General features: G+C 52.1%; 1 protein-coding gene across 1 annotated transcript; it reads left to right on the top strand.

Annotated features, from left to right (window-relative positions):
- Positions 1-699: 699 nt before the first annotated feature.
- On the top strand, positions 700-9,880 carry RAB29 (RAB29, member RAS oncogene family). The gene is made up of 5 exons (XM_054181076.1): positions 700-835; positions 2,417-2,488; positions 4,276-4,457; positions 5,605-5,726; positions 6,404-9,880. Exons 1-5 carry the CDS (start codon positions 712-714, stop codon positions 6,519-6,521), a joined length of 618 nt encoding a protein of 205 aa, XP_054037051.1. The 5' UTR covers positions 700-711; the 3' UTR covers positions 6,522-9,880.
- The last annotated feature ends 1,161 nt before the right edge of the window (positions 9,881-11,041 follow it).

Here is an 11,041-nt window from a genome sequence, read left to right as displayed (position 1 = left end):
AAACATACATGTGTGTGTTGTGGGTTCTTTTTAGTTGTCTGCTGGTTGCGCAGGGGCTGGGGATGCAGGGGGCAGAGCCTGAGGGTGCGGGGATGCAGAGAGGAGGGTCTGGGGGTGCATGGGGCAGAGCCTGGGGGTGCAGGGGTGCAGAGGGCAGGGTCCAGGGCTTGCAGAAGGCAGGGTCTGGGGGTACAGGGGACAAGGTCTGGGGGTGCAGTGATGCAGGGGGCAGGGTCTGGGGGTACAGGGGTGCAGAGGGCAGAGCCTGGGGGTACAGGGGTGCAGAGGGCAGAGCCTGAGGTTGCGGGGATGCATAGAAGAGGGTCTGGGGGTGCATGGGGCAGAGCCTGGGGGTGCAGGGGTGCAGAGGGCAGGGTCCGGGGGTGCATGGGGCAGAGCCTGGGGGTGCAGGAGTGCAGAGGGCAGGGTCCGGGGGTGCATGGGGCAGAGCCTGGGGGTGCAGGGGGCCAGGTCGAGGGGTGCAGGGGGCAGAGCCTGGGGGTGCAGGGGTGCAGGGGGCCGGGTCCGGGGGTGCAGGGGTTGCAGAAGGCAGCGTCTGGGGGTGCGGGGGGCATGGTCTGGGGGTGCAGGAGCAGAGCCCGGGGGTGCAGGGCAGCGCGGACTACAGGTCCCGGCAGCCCCGTTGCCCGCAGCGGTTCCGCCGCTGCCTCCACCTGACCCTCACATGACCGGGCCGGGGCCGGGGCCGGGATGGGGCAGCGCGATCGAATGTTCAAGGTGCTGGTGGTCGGGGACGCCACGGTGGGCAAGACGTCGCTGGTGCAGCGCTACGCCAACGACAGCTTCAACCGGCACTACAAGTCCACGGTGGGCGGTGAGTCCGGCCCCGCGGCTCCGCCGGGGCTCAGAAGGGCCGGGAGCTCCTGCGGTTATCGCGGTGAAACCCCCCCCGCTCGGGGGTCCTCGTGGGAGCTCGCCCCCCTCCTCCCCTCCGGACAGGGAAGGAGGAATTTGTGAAAGCTGCTGCGTTTGGCGGCTCCTGCTGCGCTCGCAGCCCCTCCTCGGTGACACCCCGGTGGCTTCTGTCCCTCCCGGCGACAGGCTCGGGGTGCCCCATCCCTCCTCCCCCGGGAACAGCCGCCCCCCGGAGCTTTAACCCGAAGAGTTGGAGGTTACAGCCCCAGCTCTCCCTGGCAAAGCCAAGAGCAGGGCTCTTTCCACATTTAACAGCACAAAACTACCGCTGAAGTCTCGGCAGGGCCCTGGAAAGATGATGGGGGAAACAACAGCTTTGTAACAAGGAGGCCGGGAACAAGATTACGCGGGATCGGTTATTCTTTGTTTAACATCAGTGTAAATGAATAACCTACGAGGAGCGGGAGGTGCCAAGGCTTTACTCAGTAAATCTCCCAGAGGACCCAAACTAGTGGGGGCAGAGCACGGCTGCTTAAATCTTCTTATTCGCGAATGGAGAGGGGATGAACGTCAAAAATCCACATCCCACGGGGCGGAGTGCTTGGGCTGTGCCCGCGCTGTGGCTCCCAGCAGTAAGAGCTGCAGATGGTTTTCTTTTTTCACTTTTTTTTTTTTTTTTTAATTCATTCCTGGCGTCGGTAAGTTCCAGCCCCGCTGAGCACAGCCGGCCGCGTGGCTGGACGGTTTTCCCCCTGCAGTGAAAACCTGACGCATCGTAATCTGGGGAAGAGGCAGCGGTTTCCTTTCTGCTCCTGGGTTCAGCTGGGATGTGGCATGTGGAAAGCGCTGGGTGCGAGGGGGACACGGGGCTCCGTGGAGCTGAAGGGCTCAGGCAGCGCAGAGCAGAGACAGGCAACAGCAGCAAATCCAGCATTTTACTGGATTTAGAGTTGGGGTCTCCAAGCAATAAGGTTTCCAGTATCCGTTTGTTTGCCTGTGGTTGTTCAGGGTTACGTGCAGGAGGAATTCTTACTCCGGACCGTTTTAATTTCTGCTTCCTTAGCTCTCGGTTGGCGTCACTAGTGCGGGTGTTCCAGCTCCAGGGATCAGAAGGGGCGTCCCATCTCGCTGCTGCGAGCGGGCAGCAGTTACAGACCCTGCTGGGATTTTGAAAAGCCCTGCGATTTGGGGGAGCGGGGTCCAGCCAGCGCTGCCCTGGCTGGAAAAATTCCACCTTAAAATTCCACCTTGCCGCCCTCCTTCCCAAAGAACTGCAGAGCAGCATCTCTGCCGCCGCTCGGGAGGCCTTCAGCAGCCTGGGACGGGCGTTGTGAGACGGGGAGGATCGCTGCTCCGTTCGTTGTGTTAATTAACTCTCTAATCTGAAGTTGAGGAAGGGACAAGCCCAGCGCCACATCCCGGGGAGGGACGAGATGCTGAAGCCTGCGCTGGGAAACGGTGAGAGGCTGCTGAGGAACAAGCCCCACGGTGCAGAATGCCACTAATGAGGTTTCCTTTCTTTTTTTGTGGAATTCTCTAGTGGATTTTGCTCTGAAGGTGGTCCAGTGGTCGGAATCGGAGACAGTACGACTTCAGCTCTGGGACATCGCAGGTATGGTCACACGCAGCTGCTCAGGAGCAGAATCTAAAGCTCTCAGTGGCTTGGCCCTTTTTCTTTTTTTTTTCCTTTCTTTCTTTCAGTAGGAGTCTGCTACAAAAATAAATCCTCAAAGCCTGTGGATCCAAGGGGCAGGACTGCTCAGGTTTGCAGTGCTGTCTCCAGTCTGCAGGACTAATTTCAATATTGAATCAAAAGCCCATCTGCCAAGAACACAGCGGCGCAGATGATAAACCCTATTGAGCCTTTCTTTGCGATTTCAAAGCCAGAACAGAGCGAACGGGGAAACAGGCTGGTTTGTAGCTGGATGTGGGACTTCTCAGCTCCGAGCTTTCCTCTTAAAATCCTGATTTCTGGCCTGATCCTTGTGTCTGAGCCTGGAGCAGCTCCGCTGACCTCGCGCTGCCGGGATCGGGAGTGGGGCTGGGGAGTTGGGATCTGGCTGCTGGGATCAGGGGTTGTGACCTGGCTGTCGGGATTGGGAATTGTGACCCGGCTGTCAGGATCGGGAATTGTGACCCGGCTGCTGAGTGCCCTGTGCGAGTGGAGCCGGCGGATCCCTCGGGAGCCGTCGTGGGCAGAGGAGGCCGTGGGTGCCCCCGGGGTGGCCGGGAGCGGGGCACGCTCCGGGGGACAGTGTTAGGTGGGGTGAAGGGGAGCGGGAAGCACCCGCTCCCACGGAGGAATGGGGTTCCCGTGTGTCCCCGTCAGCAGAAGACCGAGGACAGGCCGGAGCGGTAGCGTCTCTAAAATGGCACCTCTGGATCTAAAGGGGTGAGGAAAACAGGGCTGTGGTTTCCTCCGGTTTCACTGCTCAGAGGCGTGTTTCTGGGATCCTTAAAAAGAGAACAGGAAGGAGAAGTTTGCAGCAAGAGGATTGCAGCAAGAGACTGATTTCAGTTTCGGCCCCGAAAAGGCATTTAAGATCTGGAAAGCGGAGGGGCCACGTTGCCCATGGTGCTCTTGCCGTGCCCCGAGCAGCGGGGGATGCAGGCACCGACAGTCCCCGGAGGGCTGTGGAGATGGCCGGGAGGTTTGAGGTGACTCAAGTTGCTCAGATCTCGATGGCTTCGGGGCGAAAGCCTGGTGACCGGCTCCGGGGCTGCAGGGGAGCCCACGGTGAAATCTCTGCGGTGTCAGAAAAGCTGTTTTTCACCCTGCTGCGGACCCGTGGGATGCGGTGAGAACACTCCGTGGTGTGTCCCGGTGAGGACGCTCCGTGGTGTGTCCCTGTCTACACGAGCACCATCAAACCACGCAGCTGGATAGTGGCTGCAGTTTTTGGTAGTGGAGGCAGGCCGTGAGCTGTAAGCAGTAATAACAGCGTGTGTGAGTTGTGATGGTTTCTCTTAGTATCAATTTTTGCTCCCTGGAGAGCCTGGGCTGGAACGCTGCAGCACGAGGCCACGCTGGTGGCACGGTCCCTCTGGAGCTGGTGGTGGCCAGGCCACCCCGCTGCTGGTGGGACTCTGCTCGGCGGGGAGTGAAAGTGTGATCGGGGACGCTCAATTTCAATGGTGACACCGGGAGAAATGCAAATATTTCTGGGACATCTGGGTGTCTGGGTCGGGATTAAGAGCTGCCCAGTTTGTTCCAGGTCTGTGGCTGCATCCCGAGGTACCCCGGGCGGGACGCAGCTCAGTGCCCGTATTTCCTCATGATTTAGGTGGGGGTTGTTCGTGTCAGCTGAGAAAATGATGTACGTGTTACTCGCATGAACAAATCTAAGAATGGTAGCTCTGGGGCGGTGGATTTTCTTTTTTTCCCTTTTGGTCCTGCAGGGCAGGAGCGCTTCACGTCCATGACCCGGCTGTACTACCGGGAGGCGTCAGCCTGCGTCATCATGTTCGATGTCACCAACGTCAGCACGTTCAGCAACAGCCAGAAGTGGAAGCAGGACCTGGACAGCAAACTCATGCTGCCCGACGGGAGCCCCGTGCCTTGCCTGCTGCTGGCCAACAAGGTGAGCAGCTCTAGAGGGGCTCCGTGTGTCCGTGTGTCCGTACGGGAGTGCAAACTGGAAGGAGACCCCTTTAGCACTAAGCCTTGCCCAGAGCTGTCCCGTAGCCTGTGGCCTTTTTAAGTCCTTTCCTTAACTCTTGAATTTTCTTTCTCTAGCAAGGATTCTCCTTAGCCAGGACACTGGTAGGACTCGACGCCTGGGTGGCACCAAGGAGGCGTTAACAGCTGCCCTTCCCTCGGACTGCAGTGCCTTCTGCCGTACCGTCGGAGCTCGAGCTCTGTAGCTCCAGGATTATAAAGCTTTTCTTTTCCTATTTTGGCCTCTAACTTGCAGCAGCCTGGGCAGGTTGGGGACGACGCTGCAGGTGAAGTTTCTGTTCGGAGCTGCCGGAGGGAGTTACTTTTCATTTGGACGCAGTGTCGGGTTCCACCGTGTAGATTGGTTGCTGTCTTTTAATGACTTATTTTTCTTTCATTTAAAAACTACCTTTATGTTCTTCACGTGCCAGCGTTGGCTCAGCAGCCCCTTCCAGGTTCAGTTTGAGACTTGCCCAGTTTGAGAGAGCCTAAAACCGGAGATGACTCAAAAGCGTGATGGGTGGGCAGGAGAGCGGCTTTTCTTCTCCAGTTCTCCGCCAGTAATGCTTTACCTCAGTAGCTGTTTTAAGGTGTCGGTTTTGCCGGCATTAGGGGAATCTGTGTGAGTGTACGCGCTGGTACAAGCTGTTGTGGGACAGCTTCTGTCACTGCCTCGTCCTGCGTCCCCTGGGCATCAGCGCGGCCGCCACGGTGCCACCGCACCAGGAACGCTCCCGAGCTGCGGGAGGCCGGGCAGATTTTGGATGGGCGACAAGGGTTTCTTGTCCCGTGCTGGATGAACCTCCATTCCACGCGTGCTTGGCTGAGGTGTGGCGGTATCTCAGATGAGATAAACGTACTGCTGCTTGCAACATCCCATTGAGAACCTTGCCCGGAGACCTCTATCAGCTCCCCATCTGGGAGACGCGAAGGGCTGAGCTGCGTCCTGCCTGCCTGCTGCCTGCCTCCTGCCTGCACACAGGCAGTAAATGGCCGAGGGGGGGTGGAATTCCCCTCCCAGCTTAAAAATTAAAAGGCTAGACTTAAAACGACCAATTCTTGCTTTACAGTGCGACCTTTCCCCGTGGGCAGTGACAAGAGACGAAGTGGATCGGTTCAGCAAAGAAAATGGCTTTTCTGGCTGGGTGGAGACGTCTGTCAAGGAAAACAAGAATATTAACGAGTCCATGAGGTAGGCACGGTGACGGGTGACACATCTGGGAGTTAACTCCCTCTTTCAGACGTCTTTGAGGTGAGGGGCGATGCTGTCAGTTAAGTAACAAATAGCAGCAATAATGTGCAAGTAAATCTCCCGAAGGGAAACTGCATTCTGAAAGGTCACAACTTTTCCTCTCCTTGGTTAAGCTCTGACATGCTTTTGGAAACAGAAATTCCTTGAACGATACCAGGGATGCTTTTTCTGGCCTCTACCAGCAGGATGAGATTTCTTCTGCAAAGATATTAGGAATTCTTTTGTGATGCACCAGTCCTTTGACGGAGAATTTGGCCTTTTCTGAAAGGTCTCAGGCTGGGTATTCACAGCCGGTGGCGAGGCTGGGCAGCCGGGTGCTGTGTCCCAGTCCTAAACTGGACCAAGGGGAGGTGGTTGGGTAGGTTGGTAATTATCTGCTCGCTGCAGAGTCCCCTGATGCTGCCGGGTAGTAGCAGTGCTGCTCTTGGCAGGGCTCTGGGGTTCCTTAACCTGACTGTTTGGTCCTTAAAGTTGCAGAGTTTTGTGTCCTTCTAGAATGAACTGCGATTTCTTCTTTGTACCGCTGAGAAACTGTGTGGCCCAATGCTGCTGGTTTAAAAAACAAAAACAAAACCAAAAAAAAACCCCAAGCAAACTCACATATGTTTGTCTTCCAGAGTCCTGATCGAAAAGATGATGTCCTCATCCACTGGCGATGGAAGTTCCTCTGCTGCCGGGAGCGGGGATTACATTCACATAAAAGAGACGTCCCCGCCAGGCTGGGCTTGCTGTTAGATGCACTGACTACACCTTCCGCAGCAATGTCCTTTATTATTATCATCACTTTTTTCCTAAACTGGCTGTTACTGTTTTTTGGGATTTTTTTTTTTTTACACGATCATGAACTGTCTTCTGTTTAGTGCCTGCTCATTCTCAGCAGAGCGTTGCTGCAATGACTTGGAGTGAGGATCGGAAAGAAGAGAGGAGTGAGAAGATTCCTCTTCCTTCCAGCGTAGCAGCAACTGGAAGCTCCGCTGACAGTGACGTAGCACGGCCCGTGTTCAAGCACGTGGCTTGGATTCATTTTTTTTTTAAATTTTGAGCACTTCACCTTCTGATATGTGATGGCCTGTTTCAGGCAGGGCAAAGGATGTCGAAGGTATATTTTTGGTATTGTTGCACATTTATTCCCCGCCGCCTGTGCCCACCGTACGCAGCGGCCCCAGCCCGAAGCGGTGACTTCCCAAGCGGTCGGTCTCTCTGCGCCTGCGGATTCCCACCGTGGGATTGCAGCAAAGTCCTTCCTTCGTGCTCTGGAGCTCTGTACCTCTGCTTACGCGTCCTGGAGAGACCAGCACATCTCCTCGTTGCCACTCGCTGTCCTTACGATGTAAAGCCGGCTGCGGATCAGCACGGTGTCCCACGTGCCCAGACCTGTAGCATTCCCAGTGTGAATTTGAGACGTGGTGTGGCGCGGCCCTGGCTTTCCTGTGCACTGACTATGGGGCTTAACAGCAGAGACCTCAATTTTTGGCCAAGAATTGCCCAGTTGCCTTCTGTTTGTTCCTTCTCGCTCTTCCTCTGGCTAGCACAATCCTGTCTGTTCTTGCTGCCACGTTATTAGGCCACCGAGAGCCGAGTGAGGAATAGGTTGTAAACTCCTTTGTACGACAGAACAACGGTCCTTTTCACTTTTAGAACACCCTGTATCCTCCCATCTCCAACAGCTTTGCAATTGCCACTGAATTGCCTTCCCACAATGATCCCGTAGCGATGGGTGAATTTGGGAGCGGGGATGGTGCAGGCAGGCAGGGCTCTGAAAGCCCACCCGCGGGTTTTAGTGATGCCGGGGGGACGCAGAAGAGAGGGGTTTGCAGGACGAAAGGAAATGAAAAGAACCACTGCCCGCGGGCCTTTCGATGCCCGCTTTCCCCCGCGTATCCCCAGGTACTGCTTGTTGAGAACGGGTCGTGCCAACAACAACAACAAAAAATGGGCAAAAGCACACGAGATAATTCTCTCAGCAGAGTTCACAGGAAGCTCACTCTCTAGGGCTGGAGTTACATAGCGTTGTGTGCATTTGATATAAGCCTGCCATGCTGTAGAACCAGCTTGCCCGTCTTTTAGGATTTGAACGAGTGGTCTTCAGGGACATTTTTCCCTTCTGGAGTAGTTTAATTTGAAAACAGGGCTGTAAATTGGTTTGTCCTGATTCCTACTGAATTAGGACTGCTTTTCTCTGTGTCCCTTCTGTCTGCCTTTTCTTACTTTATACAATCTCTGGAGGGAGAAGGTGGTAAGAACAGGAACTGATTGCCTTCACTAAGCACAGAAAATTCTGAGTTTTCATTCTCTGGAGTTGAAAAGGATCGATAAGTAAACAGTAAGGGCTACGAAATTTAGAACAAGTGTTGTGTTCTACTATTTTAATTAAAAGCTAAAATGTCTGGGCTAGGATTCTGTTGTGCAAATATTGCCAAATTTGGTTTTGTAGGTGCTTAGATAGACCCTTTTCTGTGCCATTGGATCCACTGTAGAAGCACGTGAAATGCGTAGAACTGGTTAGCAGGAAAATGGAACCGTCTTGTTGAATTTTACTTCCTAAATATTGTGTTAAAGAAAAAGAAAAAAAAATATTTTTTTTTAATCCTGTAACTATTTCTAGTTCTTTATGGAGCATGGGGAGAAGGGTCTAATTTTTTTAAGGTTCTGTCACGCAACCATTAAGATTCATGTGTTATTTATTGATTTCTGTATGTGCCCCTCAAAGCCTTTCAGCAAAGAGCTCCTTACAGATGGAGAAGCCGAGGCAGGCGGTGAAAACCTCTGCCCAGGACCAACAAATGACTCCAGTCCGTAAGAGCTCGGCACTGAAAGGACAATGTCTAATTCCTCTTTCGCTGCTGGGCCATGCATCTGGCGGGAAAGCATCTTCCTACCTTTTGCATGTCCCAGTGCCCCTTTGGCGTCTGGACCTCTTCATCCAGACCTCTTTTTTTCATAAGTGCCTCTCAGAAACAAGCAAAAAGCCAAAGGAAGATCTTTGGAGGTTTTTCTTCTATTACACATAATTTCTGTTCTGCCCAGTGGTTTCCGGTACCGGTGTATGCCCTGGGGAGGTTTTTTCCACACTGCTTACTGCTTGTTAACATCTTAGTAGACACAGGAGACGCGTGTCAAAAACCCGAGCCTGAGTCGTTGCTTGAGATCGGTAGAAAAACCCAACCAGACAGGAAAACGACCTCCCTCCGCAGATGTGTGTGTTTTTTTCTCTGAGCTTGCTCTGTGGCACACAAGATGCTTAAAAAAGCAAAACAAAATAATAAAAGAACCCCCTTGGTTTAGTCCTGGTAAAACAAACTGATTCAAAAGCCCCGTCCAAACACGCTCTTTGCTGGGACAGGCCGGGTGTGGAGGGCAGTCGCCTGTGAAATGGATTGTGCCCAGCTCGTGCTAGCTGAAATAATTCCTGTTTTTAAAACAACTGAAAGGGAAAAGGCAACTTGAGTGAAGCAGTTTCGAAGAAATATTTTAAACAAAGAGAAGTCTTGTTCACACAGACCGATGAAAACTAGAATCTTTCACCTATGAATCAGAAAAGCCTCATCCTTATTGTGATGCTTCACTGGTGCCTTCGTCAGGAATGACCTGGTCTGAAAATGAAGGCGTTTCATCAAATGAAGATTTTCCTTCCTGCAGTGCCTGCTTTGACTTTGTACCTTCTGTGTGACTCTGGGCCAACTGTACCTATTTCACTCTTCCACGTGGTGTTGTTTCTCATTCCTATAATTTTAATTTGTGGTCATGGGACTCAAAACCACACGAAGCTGAATGGTGGATTTTGTATGTTGATGCCAGCGCACTGTGGGGCCACATAGCAGGAAATTTGCACTGCAATAGAATTGGAAATCAGGAAGGCAGACTGTAGTTCAGAAATAAGTCAGCAATATCAAAACTTAGCCTTTTTTTTTTTTTTAATTGCTTGCAGTTACGCAGAAGTATTTTAGAGACAGGTTTCCGATTACTGTAAAGTTGCAGTATTATCATGTTACTATAAAGAGAAGAAACTGCTGGGAGGTTTCCTCCGTATCAATCAGTAACTAATGCAGTATTGCAAAAGTTTGCAATAAAAGTTTAACGTTGCTTGTGTAGTAGTTGTTGTCGTTGTTTTCCTGTCTCAACAGTCCTAACAACGGGGTTCACAAGTTCAAACTAGAACCAGTCTTGCTGTCGGTAATGGGGTATGTATAAAGCGTACGGCGTGAACTGCCAGCAAAACAAATTAGATCCTTTTCACTGAAACATCTTCCTGTCTCAATTATTGTCGTCTTACTGACCTACAAGTGGGATGTAAGCATGCAAAACTTTCGCAGTCGTAGTGGCTTTTAATCCAATATATCCAGCTAAGAGGAGAAAGAAAAGAATTCCTTGATGTGGTGGTTTGTTAATACGCCTTCCTCCTTATGGCTCATTAATTCACAGAGTGTATTTTGGGGCTGGCTACGCAGGCAGGCGGTCGCTCTGAATGCCCCTCTTTCTTTCCCGATCAGCTTGATTTTCATGAGTATTGACTTGCACGAAGGACGGGGCACATTTGAATTGATCAGAAAAATGGCAGTAATTCCAAAGGAGACAAATTAAGCTCAAGCAAGGCATTAAATGAACTCAAATTACTCCTATAATTAGGTAAAAGCTGACCATATTTGTACTGTCAAACCAGTCTTCTCAGATAAGCCACTATATTAAAAAAAGTGTTTGTAAGTACTGTTTTTAATAAAACTGAGGAATGAGTTGCTCTAAAGATTTAAGTGCAAAGCAAAACTGACTTGCTATTGCAGAAGCTGCCATTTTAATGGACTGTGGAATACATTTTATTTTTCCATGGCAAAAGCAGCTCCTTTTCTAAACAAAATGAGTAATTTGGGGCTTCTAGGGAATCTAAAGTCTAAAGAATCCCAAACCTTCCCTTTTTGTCAGAGTTAGGTTGATGGTTGGACTAGACGATCTGAAAGTCCCTTCCAACGTAGACGATTCTGTGATTCTATGGACTTTGCGTTAAGTTGTGCATGTTCTTTATATCTGTTGATTAGTACAGGGAAAAGTGGTGGTGGTAATGAAATCAGTACTGATCATCAGAGAATAGAATCACAGCATGGTTTGGGTTGGAAAGGACCTTAAAGCCCACCCAGTGCCACCCCCTGCCCTGGGCAGGGACACCTCCCACCAGCCCAGGTTGCTCCAAGCCCCGTCCAACCTGGCCTTGAACCCCTCCAGGGATGGGGCAGCCACAGCTTCTCTGGGCAACCTGGGCCAGG

Source organism: Rissa tridactyla, chromosome 21, assembly GCF_028500815.1.
Source record: "Rissa tridactyla isolate bRisTri1 chromosome 21, bRisTri1.patW.cur.20221130, whole genome shotgun sequence".
Classification (NCBI taxonomy): Eukaryota; Metazoa; Chordata; class Aves; order Charadriiformes; family Laridae; genus Rissa; species Rissa tridactyla.
Note: the sequence above shows the minus strand (reverse complement) of the source record. Positions and strands in the feature narration are given on the sequence as shown.

What these genes read in the sequence shown, in the direction of transcription:
- RAB29 (XM_054181076.1), top strand. Translation starts at nt 712, where the DNA reads ATGGGGCAGCGCGATCGAATGTTCAAGGTGCTGGTGGTCGGGGACGCC. An exon ending in TCAGCTCTGGGACATCGCAG is followed by an intron (nt 2,489 to 4,275) that starts GTATGGTCACAC and finishes TTGGTCCTGCAG; the next exon opens with GGCAGGAGCGCTTCACGTCC. An exon ending in AATATTAACGAGTCCATGAG is followed by an intron (nt 5,727 to 6,403) that starts GTAGGCACGGTG and finishes TTTGTCTTCCAG; the next exon opens with AGTCCTGATCGAAAAGATGA.